We start from the raw sequence: 14,021 nt of genomic DNA, 5'->3' as shown, positions 1-14,021 counted from the left end.
TAATGTATTGACAATCACGAGGAGACATCGAGTCATACAAACAACTGTATCGCTCGCACGTGGTAACGTTAGCTGCTTGTAACTTGTCTCCGAGCAAACATCCCATTCTAGAACGTTCCCACAGTTGTCTTGGAGACTGTGCTCAGAATGTCAATTTATTTCGCTGCAGCGCTGCCATGACAACCGCGGAGCTGCGTTTGAGCGCTCGTGGCTGAAAGACGAAGATACTCGATGCTTGTTTCCAGGAGTTTTTGGGGGAGACGTTTGCTGTCGGTCGCGACTCTGGTACAGCTTTCAAAAATATCAAGAAGAGCCAGACCTCCTGCTGCCTCTCGGCTATTTATGCACCTCTCGCACGTGCACACGTTCAAGGTTGATAGAGAGGTGCACGGGCCGGTCTGAATACAGGAAGTGACATCATCAGCGGCGGAGAGGTCGCCCTCCTCTGGACTTGAATGGGTAGGCTACTAAGATGTGTGTGGATGTGTGTGAATAGAGGGGCCTGCATGCTCTGTCCCAGCTCACCCATGAAGGGCAGACACACACACACACACACACACATAGTTTGTGTAACGTTGTTTTGCAGCAAGGACAGGGGAGCCTCCTGCTGTAGAGGAAAGACTGGGACACTCAGCTCTCTGATTTCAGCAGGATGAACAGCAGAGGAGTGTGGATAAGATGACACAGACTTGCAGTCTCTCCCTCTCTCTCTTCGCTGGCTGGTAGGGTCCATAGATTGATTACACTAATGTCATTTTCATGCTGTGTTGTTCTTCTGTTGTTTTAGGATACATGCACATTCCTTCTGCTTCACCTTGGTGTTCTCATGAGCTTGAATAAGGTGTGTTACTTTCGTAAAAAATTATCAGGATTCAATAGATTAACATTGAGTCTATTTAGAATATTCTGCTGTTTTGATTAGGACACCTTTATGCAGCCAAATAACTGTAAGTGTATACTCTGCTCAGCGTTCCCTCTCATATGTGTTCCAGGATTCCCACACATCCAACATCATTCCAGAGTCCATCTGATGAGATTTAGTCACCACGGTTCTCCACTCCTTTCCTCTGTAAGTTGACACCACTGCAGGGACACTTCATAATCTCCCTGTCGTCAGCTGTAATCTAAGGCTCTTAGCTGCTTGCATTTACACATGCCACACAAACAAACACACACATGTGACAGTTACTAAGACTCAGCAGCTTCTAAAAGTGTTTCTTTTAAATGATGGTTTTTCCTCCCATAGGCCACCTGCATAATATTGCAGTTTCTTGCACAAAGGCACCATGGGAAACATAGTCCAGTGCTGTCACTCACTGTCAAAATACTTTAAGTGTAAGGATGCACCGGCCCCGGGTGAGGCGGAAAGATCCCCTCTGCTTTCCAGCGAAGAGAGTGAATGTGAATTGCCCAGCATGCCGGACGACTTGGAGGACGATCTGTTAACCATCTCCCCCGGCGGGAAATACCCAGCCCTCGAACCGGAGCACTTCCTGTTTCCTGACATCATCCTCAGCAGCAACCTGGGAGGGGATGTGACTCTGGTGGAGCCGATGGTGTGTCTGCTGGTGTCTGAGGAGGAAGAGGGAGAAGGACAAGAGAGGAGCAACAGGTGGAGGAGCAGGGGGTTTTCGGAGGTTGAGACACAGACCGAAGTGGAGACACAGATCGGTATGGGGGTGCAGACTCAGACAGAGTCCCAGGCAGACGTTCAGGCACAGACAGAAATACGCGTGTGCAATAATCAGACTGTGGAGAGAGAAGTAAACACACTAAGAGATACTGGAGCTTCAAAAGAGATGGCTGTGCAAGAACATGAAATACTGAGCTATACCAATACCAAGCTGATGGAGGAGTTGAACACTGATGAAGGGAATGTCTTTAAGTTGCAACAGACAACTTTTGCTGCTCAGGAAAACACCGACTTTGTCCGGACAGAGCCGACACAGGAGAAAGTTACAAAATCCGAGTGCACCTCAGTGATGCCGACTGAACACAACAACTATACGGACGGGAACACTGAGTCACAGACGGAAGTTCAGCTGACGAAACGCAGCATCAGCAGCACTGAAGTTGGGGTGAACTTTGACCCTGCTGAGCGTGGCGTGGACCTGACTCAACAGAGTTATGGGGAGGATGAACAGACGGGACAGCCGACTGTGGCGTCAGATCAGAATGTAAACGAAAAGGTCTGTGACGTTATCCACACGAATACAAACATGAGTCCGTCTGAGGACCCCACAGACCGGTCAGATTTAAATGCGGATCACATTCAGTGCCACGACCCGGTGAAGAGAGAAGAGGACGACGACATCAAGACCCCTCCGCCACATGAGGAGGAGGAGGAGGAGGAGGAGGCCGAGACAAAGCAAACCTTGTTTTTAGTTGACAGGCTATTTCTGGCAGCTCCACATGTTAAAGGTGAGCGGTTTTATCTCTGCTTTTATTTACAGTGTGTTGTTTGTCTATGCACTGTGGTATTCAAACATTCTACCTGCAGCTTGTACAGGGGAGCATCATGCTTTGGAGGATCATTTTATTCTGAATTAGAATTAAACTAACTTAATCTATTTTCCCTTTACACATTGATTTCTTCTTCGATTACATGTTTAAATTCAAACTTTTGCATTTAAGCTATTTTATTTTTCCGTTTAAGGGATGGAAATTTCACTTTTCTTTTTTCAAATTCGCATTTAGTAATATCCATCAGTTTGGTATATGATTTCCTTGTTCTTTTGAACTTTTAATTGTCACCTTATTAACCTGCATTGAAATGTTGTCATCCCCACATTTTTATTTTATTGTCTCTTCTGTTGCCAACAGCGCCTCCAAGTCAAGAAAGCCCCGAGGATGATTGCCCGCAGCAGTGTGACGCTGACAAAAGGAAACTCAGCATCGGGGACGTCGTCGCTCTCCAAGAGACAGACTTCACTGTCCGGATTCAACCTCCTGGAAAAGAGAGTTTTGAGCTTCAGGTTCTGTGTACCTCTGTCTCCTCTTTTCTTTTAAAGATACCTTTTTTTTTAAAGATGTATATTCATTCACATTTGTCTGAACCCCTCCAATACAACTCTCCTCCATTCTCAGGTGTCAGGCCAGATGTTGGTAGCCGAGCTGCACCAGGTGCTGATGGAGCACGAGATCAGCTGCCATTGCACGTGCTTCTCCCTCCAGCTGGGGGGCATCGCGCTCGACAGCCTCTCAGAGCTGTGCTCCGTTCAGGGCATCCAGGACGGAGCGCAGATCAAGGTGGTGGAGGGTAACTTGTCCTTTTCTTTCTTCTCTACAAGTTGTGTTTTTGTGATAAGTGTGTCGTTCACTTTGGAGAGCAACATTGCCAGCATCTGACTTCAGTCCAGTTTTATGAGACCTCACATCATGTGGACCCGTAACATGTTACCACAGGGAGGCCCTTTTTAGAATGAACTATGTTGACCTCTCATCAGATAGATGCATCATCAACATATCGACATATCAGCATCATTAGTGACTAAACCAAACCACAGTTTGATTTAGCTTTAATAAACATCACCACCACTTATTTCTATCTAATCCATCACTCACTTTAAACCTCACTATAGATGTCTATTTTGTGAACAAACTAAAAACCTGAAGCTACTATAAGGAACTTTCATTTTGTGTTGATTTGCCTCCTATAGGGATCTTAAGATAATACAAGTTCTTCTCCACTTGAATCATTTTATTCTGCACTGTTTTGTCTTCTATTGTCAATATATGTTTGTATACTGATTTGTTTATCTTCTTCCGTGAAATGCAACACACCAATGGTATTTTTTCCCCATTCATCTTGTGCAAGATTGAATGAAACCCTTTTTAAAAGCCTCTTTTCTGGTCTTGTTGCAGATCCTTACACTGTGCGTGATGCTCGTCTTCATCTCAGACACGTCCGTGACCTTCTGAGGAGCCTCGACCCAGCAGATGCATACAACGGAGTGAACTGCAGCTCACTCTCTTACCTCACCTGTTACACCAGGGGAGACAAGGGTAATATTACTCTCTTATTACCTCCTTACTTCAGGTTTAGTCTGAGCATTTCCGCCTGTAATCATTCAACGTTTCGCCTCCATATTCGTCCCTTCAGACAGTGTCAGCGTGGGGAACAGGCGAGCTTCTGAAAAGGAGTCTACTGACTGCAGCCCTCCAGAATACATCCTCCCGGGATGTAAGGACCGACCACTAATACCACTGCAGCCACTCAGAGATGACTGGAAGGTGAGACATCAGATATTGTAATCGCAAACGCGATTTGTTCGATATATAACATGCAATGAAACGTGTACTAGGTTGTAGTGAAGCAACAGGTGGACTTTATGAAAGTATCATTACAGCCATTTCAGTGTCTGCGGGTTCTGACCATGAGCAGCTGGAACCCTCCTCCAGGAAACAGGAAGATGCACGGCGACCTAATGTACCTCAATGTCCTGACTATGGAGGATAAAGAACTCAACATTACATCCTCTACTCGTGGCTTCTACCTCAACCAGTGAGTGTTAAACTATTGAGACATTTGTTTGCTAAGCTATGAAAATTGAAGAATTTTTAGCCATGCTAGCAGCGTAGCTCGGTCAGTCCACTACTTTTGTCCAGACTGAAACATCTTGACAACTATACTATACTCTCATGTTGTATTTCTTCCAAGTTCCACCACAAAGCAAGTGTTTATTACAGCGACAGCGCCCACAGAGAGCAGTTAACCAACAACAATTATGTACGACGAGGACAGTAGAAACTTACCTGGATTCAACTCGTGCTCTGCTCTGACTGCTCCAGGTCAACTACCTTCAACTTCAACCCTAAACCTGCACTTCCCAAAATCCTTTGCCACTCTCTAGTTGAGCTGCTGAGTCAAGTCAGCCCTGCTTTCAGGAAAACCTTCAGTGCCCTGCAGAAGAAGAGGTGAGCTGTCTGTAATCGAGCTGGAACGAGATCAAGTGACATGTAACACTGTTAATGTCAATTAAATATGTGGATGGAAATACAGTAATAGCGGTGGTCTACATTTCTAGAGTTGAGGCTTGGGTTGATACGAGACAGTAACATGAGTTTAATAAAACAGAAACTCTCACTTCCATGCACGCTTTACTAATAAAAGATTTTTCTCTGTCCCTTGCTGTGAACCAGAGTCCAGCAACACCCTTTTGAGCAGATCGCAGCACCTTACCAGGTGTTCACCTGGATCGCCCGTCATGGAGACCACACCCTCGACTGTGTCAGAGCGGAGGAGACGCACACCAGTCGCATGGGCCAGGACGAGCAGACAGCTGGGCAGGTTGCAGACATAAAATGTGCATGAATGCACATGCAGGTTTCATGGAGCATCTGAGGCTAACTGGTAGTGAGGCTGATGCTGATATGTAGGCCATGTGTTATGACCACAGAGTCGGGAGTGGAACGAGGAGCTGCAGGGATGCAGGGAACTCGCTAGGAACTCTCTTCGGGAGCGCCTGCACAGAGAGAGGAGCATATTCAAGGTGAGGCCACAGATTTCTAAACATCTCCTTTCCATCTGAGTAATGATTGGAGAAGCAGACTTGTGAGATCATCCCTCCAGCAGTGACCAGGCGTACAGATGATCTCTTAGTCCCCCTTAACTTCCTCTACACTGTTCAGTGAGATTATTCCTTCCTCCTCCTGCTCTCGGGTGAGATTGTGAGAGAACATGTTCACCAAGATTTTAATCCCTCCATCCAGACAAACAGTGACTTTGTTGCGGCTGCAACACGAGGCGCTGTAGCTGTTGTTGACGGTAACGTCATGCCGTTGAACCCTGGGGAGGCGCCTCATATGCAGATGTTCATCTGGAACAACCTGTTCTTCAGCCTCGGGTTCGACATATCGGAGCACTACAGCCCACTAGGGGGCAACACTGCTGCTCATGCTGCTGCCATCTGTGACCTGAGGGGAGCACAGGTAGGTCCTCACAGCAATACATTTACTGTTTAATCTGTCCCATTTAAAAGTATATTTGTGGTCGCTGGAGATTTTTTTAGGGTCGCCAATTAAATTTCTTCCACAGTGTTTTATTCAACATTCATATCTGCAGTATGAGCCACATGAGGGAGCCTGAATGTTCGTGTTGTTCTGATAATTGTAGCCTACTTATAATAATGAATGTAAGATGAAAGACTAGCACACACTCTGTTTGTTTAACTGATGAGAGGAAAATGAAAAGAATGAGATAGCCTGTTCACACTGCCGTCATCCATTCATTTAGTCTCATTTATATAGTATTTAATATGTGAATATGTTTTCAATAAGACACGTATGAAACAAAGTTGTTGCCATCGAAACAAAACGACTTATGTTGCTCTGCTTCAGGCTTACGCGTCTGTAGACGTAGAGGGTCTTCACACACTTGGGACAGCTGTGGTAGATTATCGGAGCATCCGTGTTATCGCTCAGACCATCGTTCCTGGGATCCTGGAGAGAAATCAGGAGCAGAGTGTTGTCTATGGCTCTAATGACTATGGAAAAACTGTTTTTACTCACCCCAGGTAACACACACGAAACACAATAAAGTCTTATATTTTAGTATTGGTAGTAGTATTTAGAGCAAAATAAAGTGTAGGTTTAAACATGCAACCTTTAATTCTCTCAACATTACTCCAGGTTTCTGGAGCTTCTGGATAAAACCAGTAAACCGCTCAGAATCCAACGTCACCAGGTGCTCGATCACAGCAACAGCTCAGTGGAGCTTTGCTCGGGCATCGAGACCAAAGGCATCCTGGGTAATGACGGAAGACCCTACATCTTGGACCTCCTCCGGACCTTCCCCCCTGACCTTAACTTCCAGTTCTCAGAGACGGAGGAGAGGATGGAGGTGCAGAGGGAGTGCCAGATCTTTGGTTACCCACAGCGACACCATCACAGCCTGGCCAGCCTGAGACCAGAGCTGATAGAGGCCTTCGTCCAGCACAGGTGAGGAAGACGAGATGTGGACACGAATGCAGCTACCATGCAACAGGATGTGCTGAGCTTTGGAAATGAAGCATCTCATCTCTCTAATCTTGCGTTTTCTGTTGCAGGTATGAACTTTATGGCAAGATGGTGTCCCGGGATCTCATCCAAACAGAAGAACAAGCCATGGAGCAGAGCGAAGAGCCACTCAGTGAGACGAGAATTGGGGATACAGCCACATCCGGTGCTGGTATGGGTGAATAAGACCAGCTAAATTAAGTGAAATGATAAACGAGGAGAAATTGTGTTACCAGAAATAGAAATCAGGCTCAGGAACACAGAGTGAGAAGGTACTAAATTAGCCGAACAGAGGATGTACAGTAATAAGACATGTAAGTAAGCGAATGCATGACTTTGGAAACAACAGTTGGGAAAACAATGTCATCACAAGGTCCATTTAGTTCTTGTTCTGGAACTTTCAGTCACAGCACATGATCTTTATCAGCAGATGGAGTTTGCTCAGTTGTCTTTAAATTATGAATGTTGAAATTATCAGTTTTCTTTGGACTTCTCAACCATGTTGGCTTAAAAGCTGAATTCAGAAGTTCATCCCTGGTGGTGGAATGTAACTTAGTACAAGTACTCTGCTTACTGTCAGCGTGTTTTTGAAGAACTTGTGTTCTACTTGAGTGTGTTTATTCTCTGCCGCTTTATACTTTTCCCCCGCTATGTTTTCCTGACAGCTTTTGTTCGTATTTATTTTTCAAATTAAAATTTGACCCACAAATTTTATTTGAGTTCTTAAATTGGGATGCTTTGTTATATATTAAAGTACCAAACGGTGTAAAAAATGTATTCCTGCTACAACATTAACATGCTGCTAATGCTTACATGTTTATGCATCAATAATAATGAACTAGTGATACAATGTATAGTCATTCTACTGCACTTACTTTAAGTAAAGTTTGCTTTTAATAATAATTATATTGTTATACTTAAGTAATTAAACAGTGTGGTTTTCCTACTTTTACTTAAGTAAGACATCACAGTTATAGATCTTCAAAATGTGCAAATATTCATTGTTGACTATTGATTAAGGCCAAGGAAAGTGGTGAGGATAGTTTGATTGTGTGTCGATTAATAATGCATTCATGTGTTACTGTTGTAGAATTACAGAAAAGAAATGTGATTATGAAAGCTTGCGAGGCTGTCGGATCAGTGAGTGACTCCTGCTTCGACATTCGCTTCAACCCTGATGTTTGCTCTCCGGGTATTGAACACACTTGTGCGCACACACACACACATATATACGGTCATGTTTATAAAGTTAAAACAAAAATCAGATTGAACTGTGTGTCTTTGCTGCAGGTGTTCGTTTCTCCTCAGAGTGTGTTGAGGAGGTTCAGAGGCAGAGGCAGTTGTTATGGGACGTGGCTGCTTTTCTACTTTCCAATCAGATTCCAGCAGTGGTGAGTTGTGTGTGGAGCAATAACATCCAGATGTACCATGTGCATGAAGTCTAACGCAATATCTATAATTCTACTGCTGTCCCTGCATGTGTGTGTGTGTGTGTGTGGTAGCTGAGGGACTGTCTCGACCACTCAGCAGTGCCGATGGATGGGGCGACTCTGACCTCAGTGCTACATCAGCGGGGTGTGAACGTGCGATACCTGGGCACCCTACTGAGGGAGCTGGACAAGGTGGAGGACAGAGGGAGACTCAGCCACGTACAGGTACTTGCTCCAGCTATTATTACCCTTAAGACATATATGTGAAGTCATCATAGCTGCTTACCTCTTGCTCTTGAGTTTACTTTTACATTGACTGCCACTACATCACTTGAGTCCCATTTTTCTAAAATAAATGTGGCCTGACATGAGCGGCAGATCTGTACATTTTGCTCCAGGCAGAAGATGAGGATGTACTGAAGATATTATTACGATCAATTGCACAATTGTTTTCCTGTCCTTGACTCTTGAGGCACACAGTTAGCAAGACTGTGGTTTCATCTTTCCATCTCAACTCAATCTTAGACTTAGTTAAGATCAAAGATTTTATTTTTGAAGTTCTTGGTCAAGGGCTAACGTTATCTCTGATCGTTGTCCTTCGTAATATGACTAGAATACAACATTATGTTTTATATAACGTGAAAGAAACACTAGGAAATAAAGGATGCCAACTGTCCGTCAGGATGCTAAAATCCTCCTGATCACATAACTGATCAAATGTTCCCTCACAGAGAATTTCTATCAGTGAAGTCATCATCAGAAGCGCAAAACACATCTTCAGGACATATCTACAGGTGGAGTGCTCAAACAATGTTAATAAGTAAAATATTAAAATAACCTTTCGCAATCTATCATACATTTTCTAATATCCACATGTATCTTATTTTCTCCCAGGACGTGGAACCTGCAGCTTTCTCCGCTGCTGTCAGTCACTTCTTAAACTGCCTGCTGAGCTGCTCCTCCTGCTTCGCTGACTCCTGCTCAGATGAGCTGCTCTCTCGCCGCAGGAGCCGACGTCGACGGAGCAACGGGAGTCGAGTCCCCTTGTTGACAGACAGTGTGTGGGCTAGACTGACCCCCAGTGAGCTGTGGGGCCGGATCAGGACTGAGGCTGGAGATTATTACCACTACACGATAGACAGGTTTGTGTGTGTGTGTGTGTGTGTGTGTGTGTGTGTGTGTGTGCATGCATGTGTGTGTGGTTGGATATGTGCTACAGGACTTTACCCTGCCATCCTCTCTGTTTCCAGTGAAAGTATAGATGAAGTAATAAAAAAGCACAGCCTTCAGAGGATCTCACTACTGAGAGAGATTGCCATCAAGACGGGCATCCAGGTCAGACATCTACCTCTTCACAATACATTTATCTATGAAATTCAATTAATTCTGTCTGTCTTAAGGGAGACACACCAGGGGAATATGGTACAAAGGATAACTAATAATTATCACCATGAAACATCCTTAGTTGATTACTTACATTAAGACAATTTATTTTTAAGTTTTCTGAAATGTTATCTTTAAATATGCAAAAGAGGCATTATCGAATGCTAACTTTCTGCAAATTTAGGAGAAATCTACAGACACAAATGGAAGCAAAATAGCCCAAAATCTCAAAATTGACCAATGCATGAAAAACAATGTTTTTGCCTCGGGTGTCTCACTGTAAAGCTGCACTAATTGTAGCTGAATTCACACCTTTTGCATTATTAAGAATCATATCTGGTGCTTCAATATTGCTTCAAAGTTGAGCAATAAGGACTAGAGAGAGAAATATGAAAATGTTCTTCTAAACAGCAAGTTCTCTTTTGATTGAAAACTGGGCTCACCAATAATGATGGTGATTGTTGAATCTGCTGCAAAAGCCAAGATGATATTTAGTTGTTTTTTTGGCCCCACCACTAGAAATATCTGCTCATATTTTATGGTTAATAAGATAGGTGTGGTAACATAAGTTGAGGACTTACATTATGCTATTGTGTTAAGTCCAACAAGCCCTTAAAAAAAAGAAATTATCTCCAGCGTTGACTTGGGGCAGCCAAAATGCAACGTCATCTCATGAAATTTTAAAATGCAGCTGGTTTCATTCTTCCCCTTTCTCTGTATTTAGGTGCAGCTGAGGGAGTATGTGTTTGAGTCTCGTCACAGGCCAGTGTTCGGTGAGGAGGATGTTGTCAACATGTTCCCTGTGGTCAAACATCTCAAACCTACAGCGACAGACGCCACACGGCTTGTGCAACACGCACAGGTGGCAGTACAGCAGGGTGAGAGACACGGACACAAAAACATACACTTAAAATACAGTCTATATGTTCACATTTAGAGGAAGCACGGTGGCCTTGCTTGGGCGCTTCAAGAGACTGACCATGAACTGGAGAGCCCATATGGAAAAGTAACACAGCACGGAATGATATCGTTACCAGCTACACAGGCACTGTGAGGGATGTGTAACAAAAAAAAAAGGTTTCCCCACAAGCATACACAGTAGTATCACATTGTTTGGCGTATAACACAAAAATGTCGTACTTAATAAAACTCATGAGGTCATGTTTTCGATGCAGGAGGTAAAGTTAGCAACATATTTTACATTTAAGTGGTCTACGCCTTAAGAGCACTGTTGGTACATACATGGACAATGTGTTTGTAATAACTGTGAATTATTGGATGTCTTCAGAAACTGACAAACATCAGGATTTGGTGTACTTCATGTTTTTGTACATTCAAGGCTCATCAGTAGAGTTTTATGTTTGCTTTCAGGGCTTCTCAAAGATGGCCATGAATTGATCAGCCAGGCCCTGACTCTGTTCAGCAGCGTATGTGGTGTCCTGCATGAAGACGTGTGCATGTGCCTGCGTCTCCTGGGACGGATCTGCTACATCCTGGGGGAGTATGCAGATGTAAATATGCATTCATATTCATTTCTACCATGAGCTTTTACCAAACCTGGTTCCAGACTTCTGAATCATCACCCACAACAATTTGTGGGCTTTCGTAAAGTAATGCTTCCCTCATGTCTCACAGGCGCTCAGCCACCAGGAAAAGGCTGTTATGAGTAGTGAGAGAATACAAGGTATAGACCATCCACAGACCATCCAAGACTATGTGAGTTCCTTTACCTTTACATTGATCCACAAACAGATTGTTGGGCCATGACACGTTAGCCCTGTTGTTCTTTTACAAACACCTTACTGAATTCTGTTAATGTTATATTTCACTTGCGACTTCACATGAAAGTGTTCTCCTATGTGTGATCCAGACTTACCTGGCTCTGTACTGCTTTGCTGGCGGCCGGCTTTCGACCTCCCTTCAGCTGCTGTATCGCGCACGGTACCTCACCCTGCTTGTGAGTGGAGAAGACCATCCACAAGTCGCACTGCTGGATGTAAGTGGGACCTCACCAGCAAAAAAACTTTTTAAAAAGGAAATCCCTTCAAGTACTGTGGGGGAACTTATAAGATGATTAAAGTTACATTAAAAGAACTTCAGGTGGATAAGATAGCCTTGCCAGATCATAAGAAATCACTGAACGCAACCCTGAGAAAGTTACTTGATAACTCGTTGGTATTTCAGCAACCAGCCGAGTGAACATTAAGGCACGGCTTCTGTTAATGTCCCTGTTGTGCTCCACTACATTAGAGTATGCTGGGTCTGGTGCTTCATGGCTTGATGGAGTATGAGCTTTCCCTGAAGTTCCTACAGAATGCCTTAATGTCAACTTCAAAATACCACGGTGCCACATCCCTGAAACATGCACAAAGGTAAGACAGGTGGTCGTCCAACACATTACAATCTAAGAAAATGATAGACATGCTTTGACATACAGGTTTCTGTGTTCCCCGTATTCATATACTGTTCCCGTCCATAATTTTCTTTATATCAAAGTTTTCATTACTTCTGTGTCTATCTTCTGTGCAGTCATCATCTGCTTGCCACCGTGTACGAGAGCAAAGGGGAGTTTCGATCAGCTCTGCAACACGAGAAACAGGCTTTTTTCATATATAAGAGCCAGGTATGCTTTGGAATGCTGGAATGCCATGGTTTCTGTTATATTTATGTCATGTACTCAGAATTTTAACTGAGAGACTTAATTGTTGGACACATGAAGGTTGGGGAGAACCATGAGAGTACGGCGGAAAGCTCAAAGTACCTGCAGAGCCTCACTCAGCAGGCTGTGGCCCTTCAGAAAGCCATCAACCACATCTACAGAAACACACCTGCCTGTATTCCACCTCCGAAGGTTTGTACAGTTTTGTAGAACACGAACACATACATGCAAGCATATCCGGTTGTGAGATAATTTATTTTTATCTGTGTTTCTCTATAGTTTTCCACACCCAGCTTTCCCACAATCCTTCAGCAGCTCAACCTGACATGTGGAATCATTCTCGTTACCCTCAGGTGAACACAGGAAAAGTCCCACTTATGGAATCAAAAATAACCACTAATTTGTTGGTGGTAATGTTCATCTCACTTATTACGTCTTTCTCTGTAGTGCAAAAGAATTTGCAGACCTGAGGACTGAAATGAAAGGAAAGGAAAAATTTCAATGGGAGAGCTGGAAAAAGACTTAAGAACTGCAGACAACAACCCTGAACAATGGACCAAAGGGACCGTTACAATAGAGCATCTGTGTAGTCAGTCAAACTCCTGAAAATGGCCGTGGACAATGAGCAACAATGGCCAATGAAAGCCTGGCTAATTGATGGTGGTAACAAGTAGGTTAGCCTACTTTGAACAACAAATCCAAGACACAAACAGATGCAGCAGTTTCTCTTTGGAGGAGGAGTTTGTTCTGCTGTTGAAGAGCCCTATGAAATATGTGGGATATGACTAACATATGGAAACTCTTTTCCTATTATCAGATAAATGTATAAACCCTCCACACTAAATCTAATTATACTGCTAGATGAATAGACAAGCACAGTATGTTAGGCCTACTTATACTGAAAAAAACTAAACGGCAACAGTGTAGGCTACTCAAATTTCTTACATTTTTAAATGTGTTGTCATCCTGCAGTCCCCTGTGTGTCCACTGGGCTTCACAATTGTGCCAGGGACACTTCTCACAACATGATATTCCTAAATTCATCTCTAATTTGTTATTGTTTAATCCATGTTGTCATTAATATCCAGGTGACTGTAGAGAAATAAACATTTGAGCATCTTATGTCTTCATTCTACAAGAACACTTTGAATTGTATTGTTACATTTCGTTGAGTTGGTCCACTGGCACCAAATGACTAATTGTGTGATGAGTGAATATTATTTGAGATATTACCCCAAATTACTGCTATTTTGATACAATATATTTTGCTTACAATTGTTTATCCGTAAATGTACCCATATAGTACATTTCAAATGTGTTGGAGTTTTTGTTATAGTTTCCTTGGAGTTATTCCAATCTTCACTATCAATAAAGCTTAATGATTCGTCTCAAATTAGTGACATCTTCACTACAGTCTGTCCTTCTGCTGCTCATCTCAGTGAGAAACTTATTTACAGTAAAAATTGCTCAAATTAAAACGTGGCTGTACATAACAATAAAAAAACATCTTGTGAAGCTAATTTACGGTGTATTCTCCCTTTAATTCCAAGAGC

The 14,021-nt window shown here is 43.3% G+C and overlaps 1 protein-coding gene across 7 annotated transcripts; it reads left to right on the top strand.

Moving 5' to 3' along the window:
- The first annotated feature begins 114 nt into the window (after positions 1-114).
- On the top strand, positions 115-13,978 carry LOC116388884 (clustered mitochondria protein homolog). 7 transcript variants are annotated; one of them, XM_031857176.1, is made up of 30 exons: positions 115-459; positions 788-841; positions 993-2,421; positions 2,824-2,975; positions 3,088-3,259; positions 3,865-4,005; positions 4,103-4,233; positions 4,350-4,504; positions 4,792-4,917; positions 5,143-5,290; positions 5,400-5,492; positions 5,713-5,931; positions 6,340-6,515; positions 6,631-6,939; positions 7,047-7,174; positions 8,087-8,188; positions 8,287-8,387; positions 8,499-8,651; positions 9,158-9,220; positions 9,321-9,568; positions 9,677-9,761; positions 10,534-10,687; positions 11,181-11,320; positions 11,445-11,525; positions 11,680-11,805; positions 12,060-12,181; positions 12,339-12,432; positions 12,529-12,660; positions 12,748-12,821; positions 12,916-13,978. In XM_031857176.1, the coding sequence occupies exons 3-30, from the start codon at positions 1,287-1,289 to the stop codon at positions 12,992-12,994; spliced, it is 4,839 nt and encodes a 1,612-aa protein (XP_031713036.1). In that variant the 5' UTR covers positions 115-459; positions 788-841; positions 993-1,286; the 3' UTR covers positions 12,995-13,978. The 7 variants fall into 7 exon arrangements, with proteins under 7 accessions (XP_031713036.1, XP_031713035.1, XP_031713039.1 ...); XM_031857175.1 differs by having other exon boundaries at positions 587-841; XM_031857179.1 differs by lacking the exon at positions 115-459 and having other exon boundaries at positions 468-841; positions 993-1,069; positions 1,247-2,421.
- Positions 13,979-14,021: the final 43 nt, after the last annotated feature.

This window comes from Anarrhichthys ocellatus, unplaced genomic scaffold (genome assembly GCF_004355925.1).
Source record: "Anarrhichthys ocellatus isolate YVR2014 unplaced genomic scaffold, GSC_Weel_1.0 scaffold18, whole genome shotgun sequence".
Classification (NCBI taxonomy): domain Eukaryota; kingdom Metazoa; phylum Chordata; class Actinopteri; order Perciformes; family Anarhichadidae; genus Anarrhichthys; species Anarrhichthys ocellatus.
The sequence above is the reverse complement of the archived record's forward strand: the minus strand, read 5'-3'. Positions and strand labels throughout refer to the sequence as shown.

Coding starts and splice junctions, on each gene's coding strand:
- LOC116388884 (XM_031857176.1), top strand. CDS start 1,287: ATGGGAAACATAGTCCAGTGCTGTCACTCACTGTCAAAATACTTTAAG. Junction 5,291..5,399: donor ACGAGCAGACAGCTGGGCAG/GTTGCAGACATA, acceptor TTATGACCACAG/AGTCGGGAGTGGAACGAGGA. Junction 9,762..10,533: donor CCATCAAGACGGGCATCCAG/GTCAGACATCTA, acceptor CTCTGTATTTAG/GTGCAGCTGAGGGAGTATGT.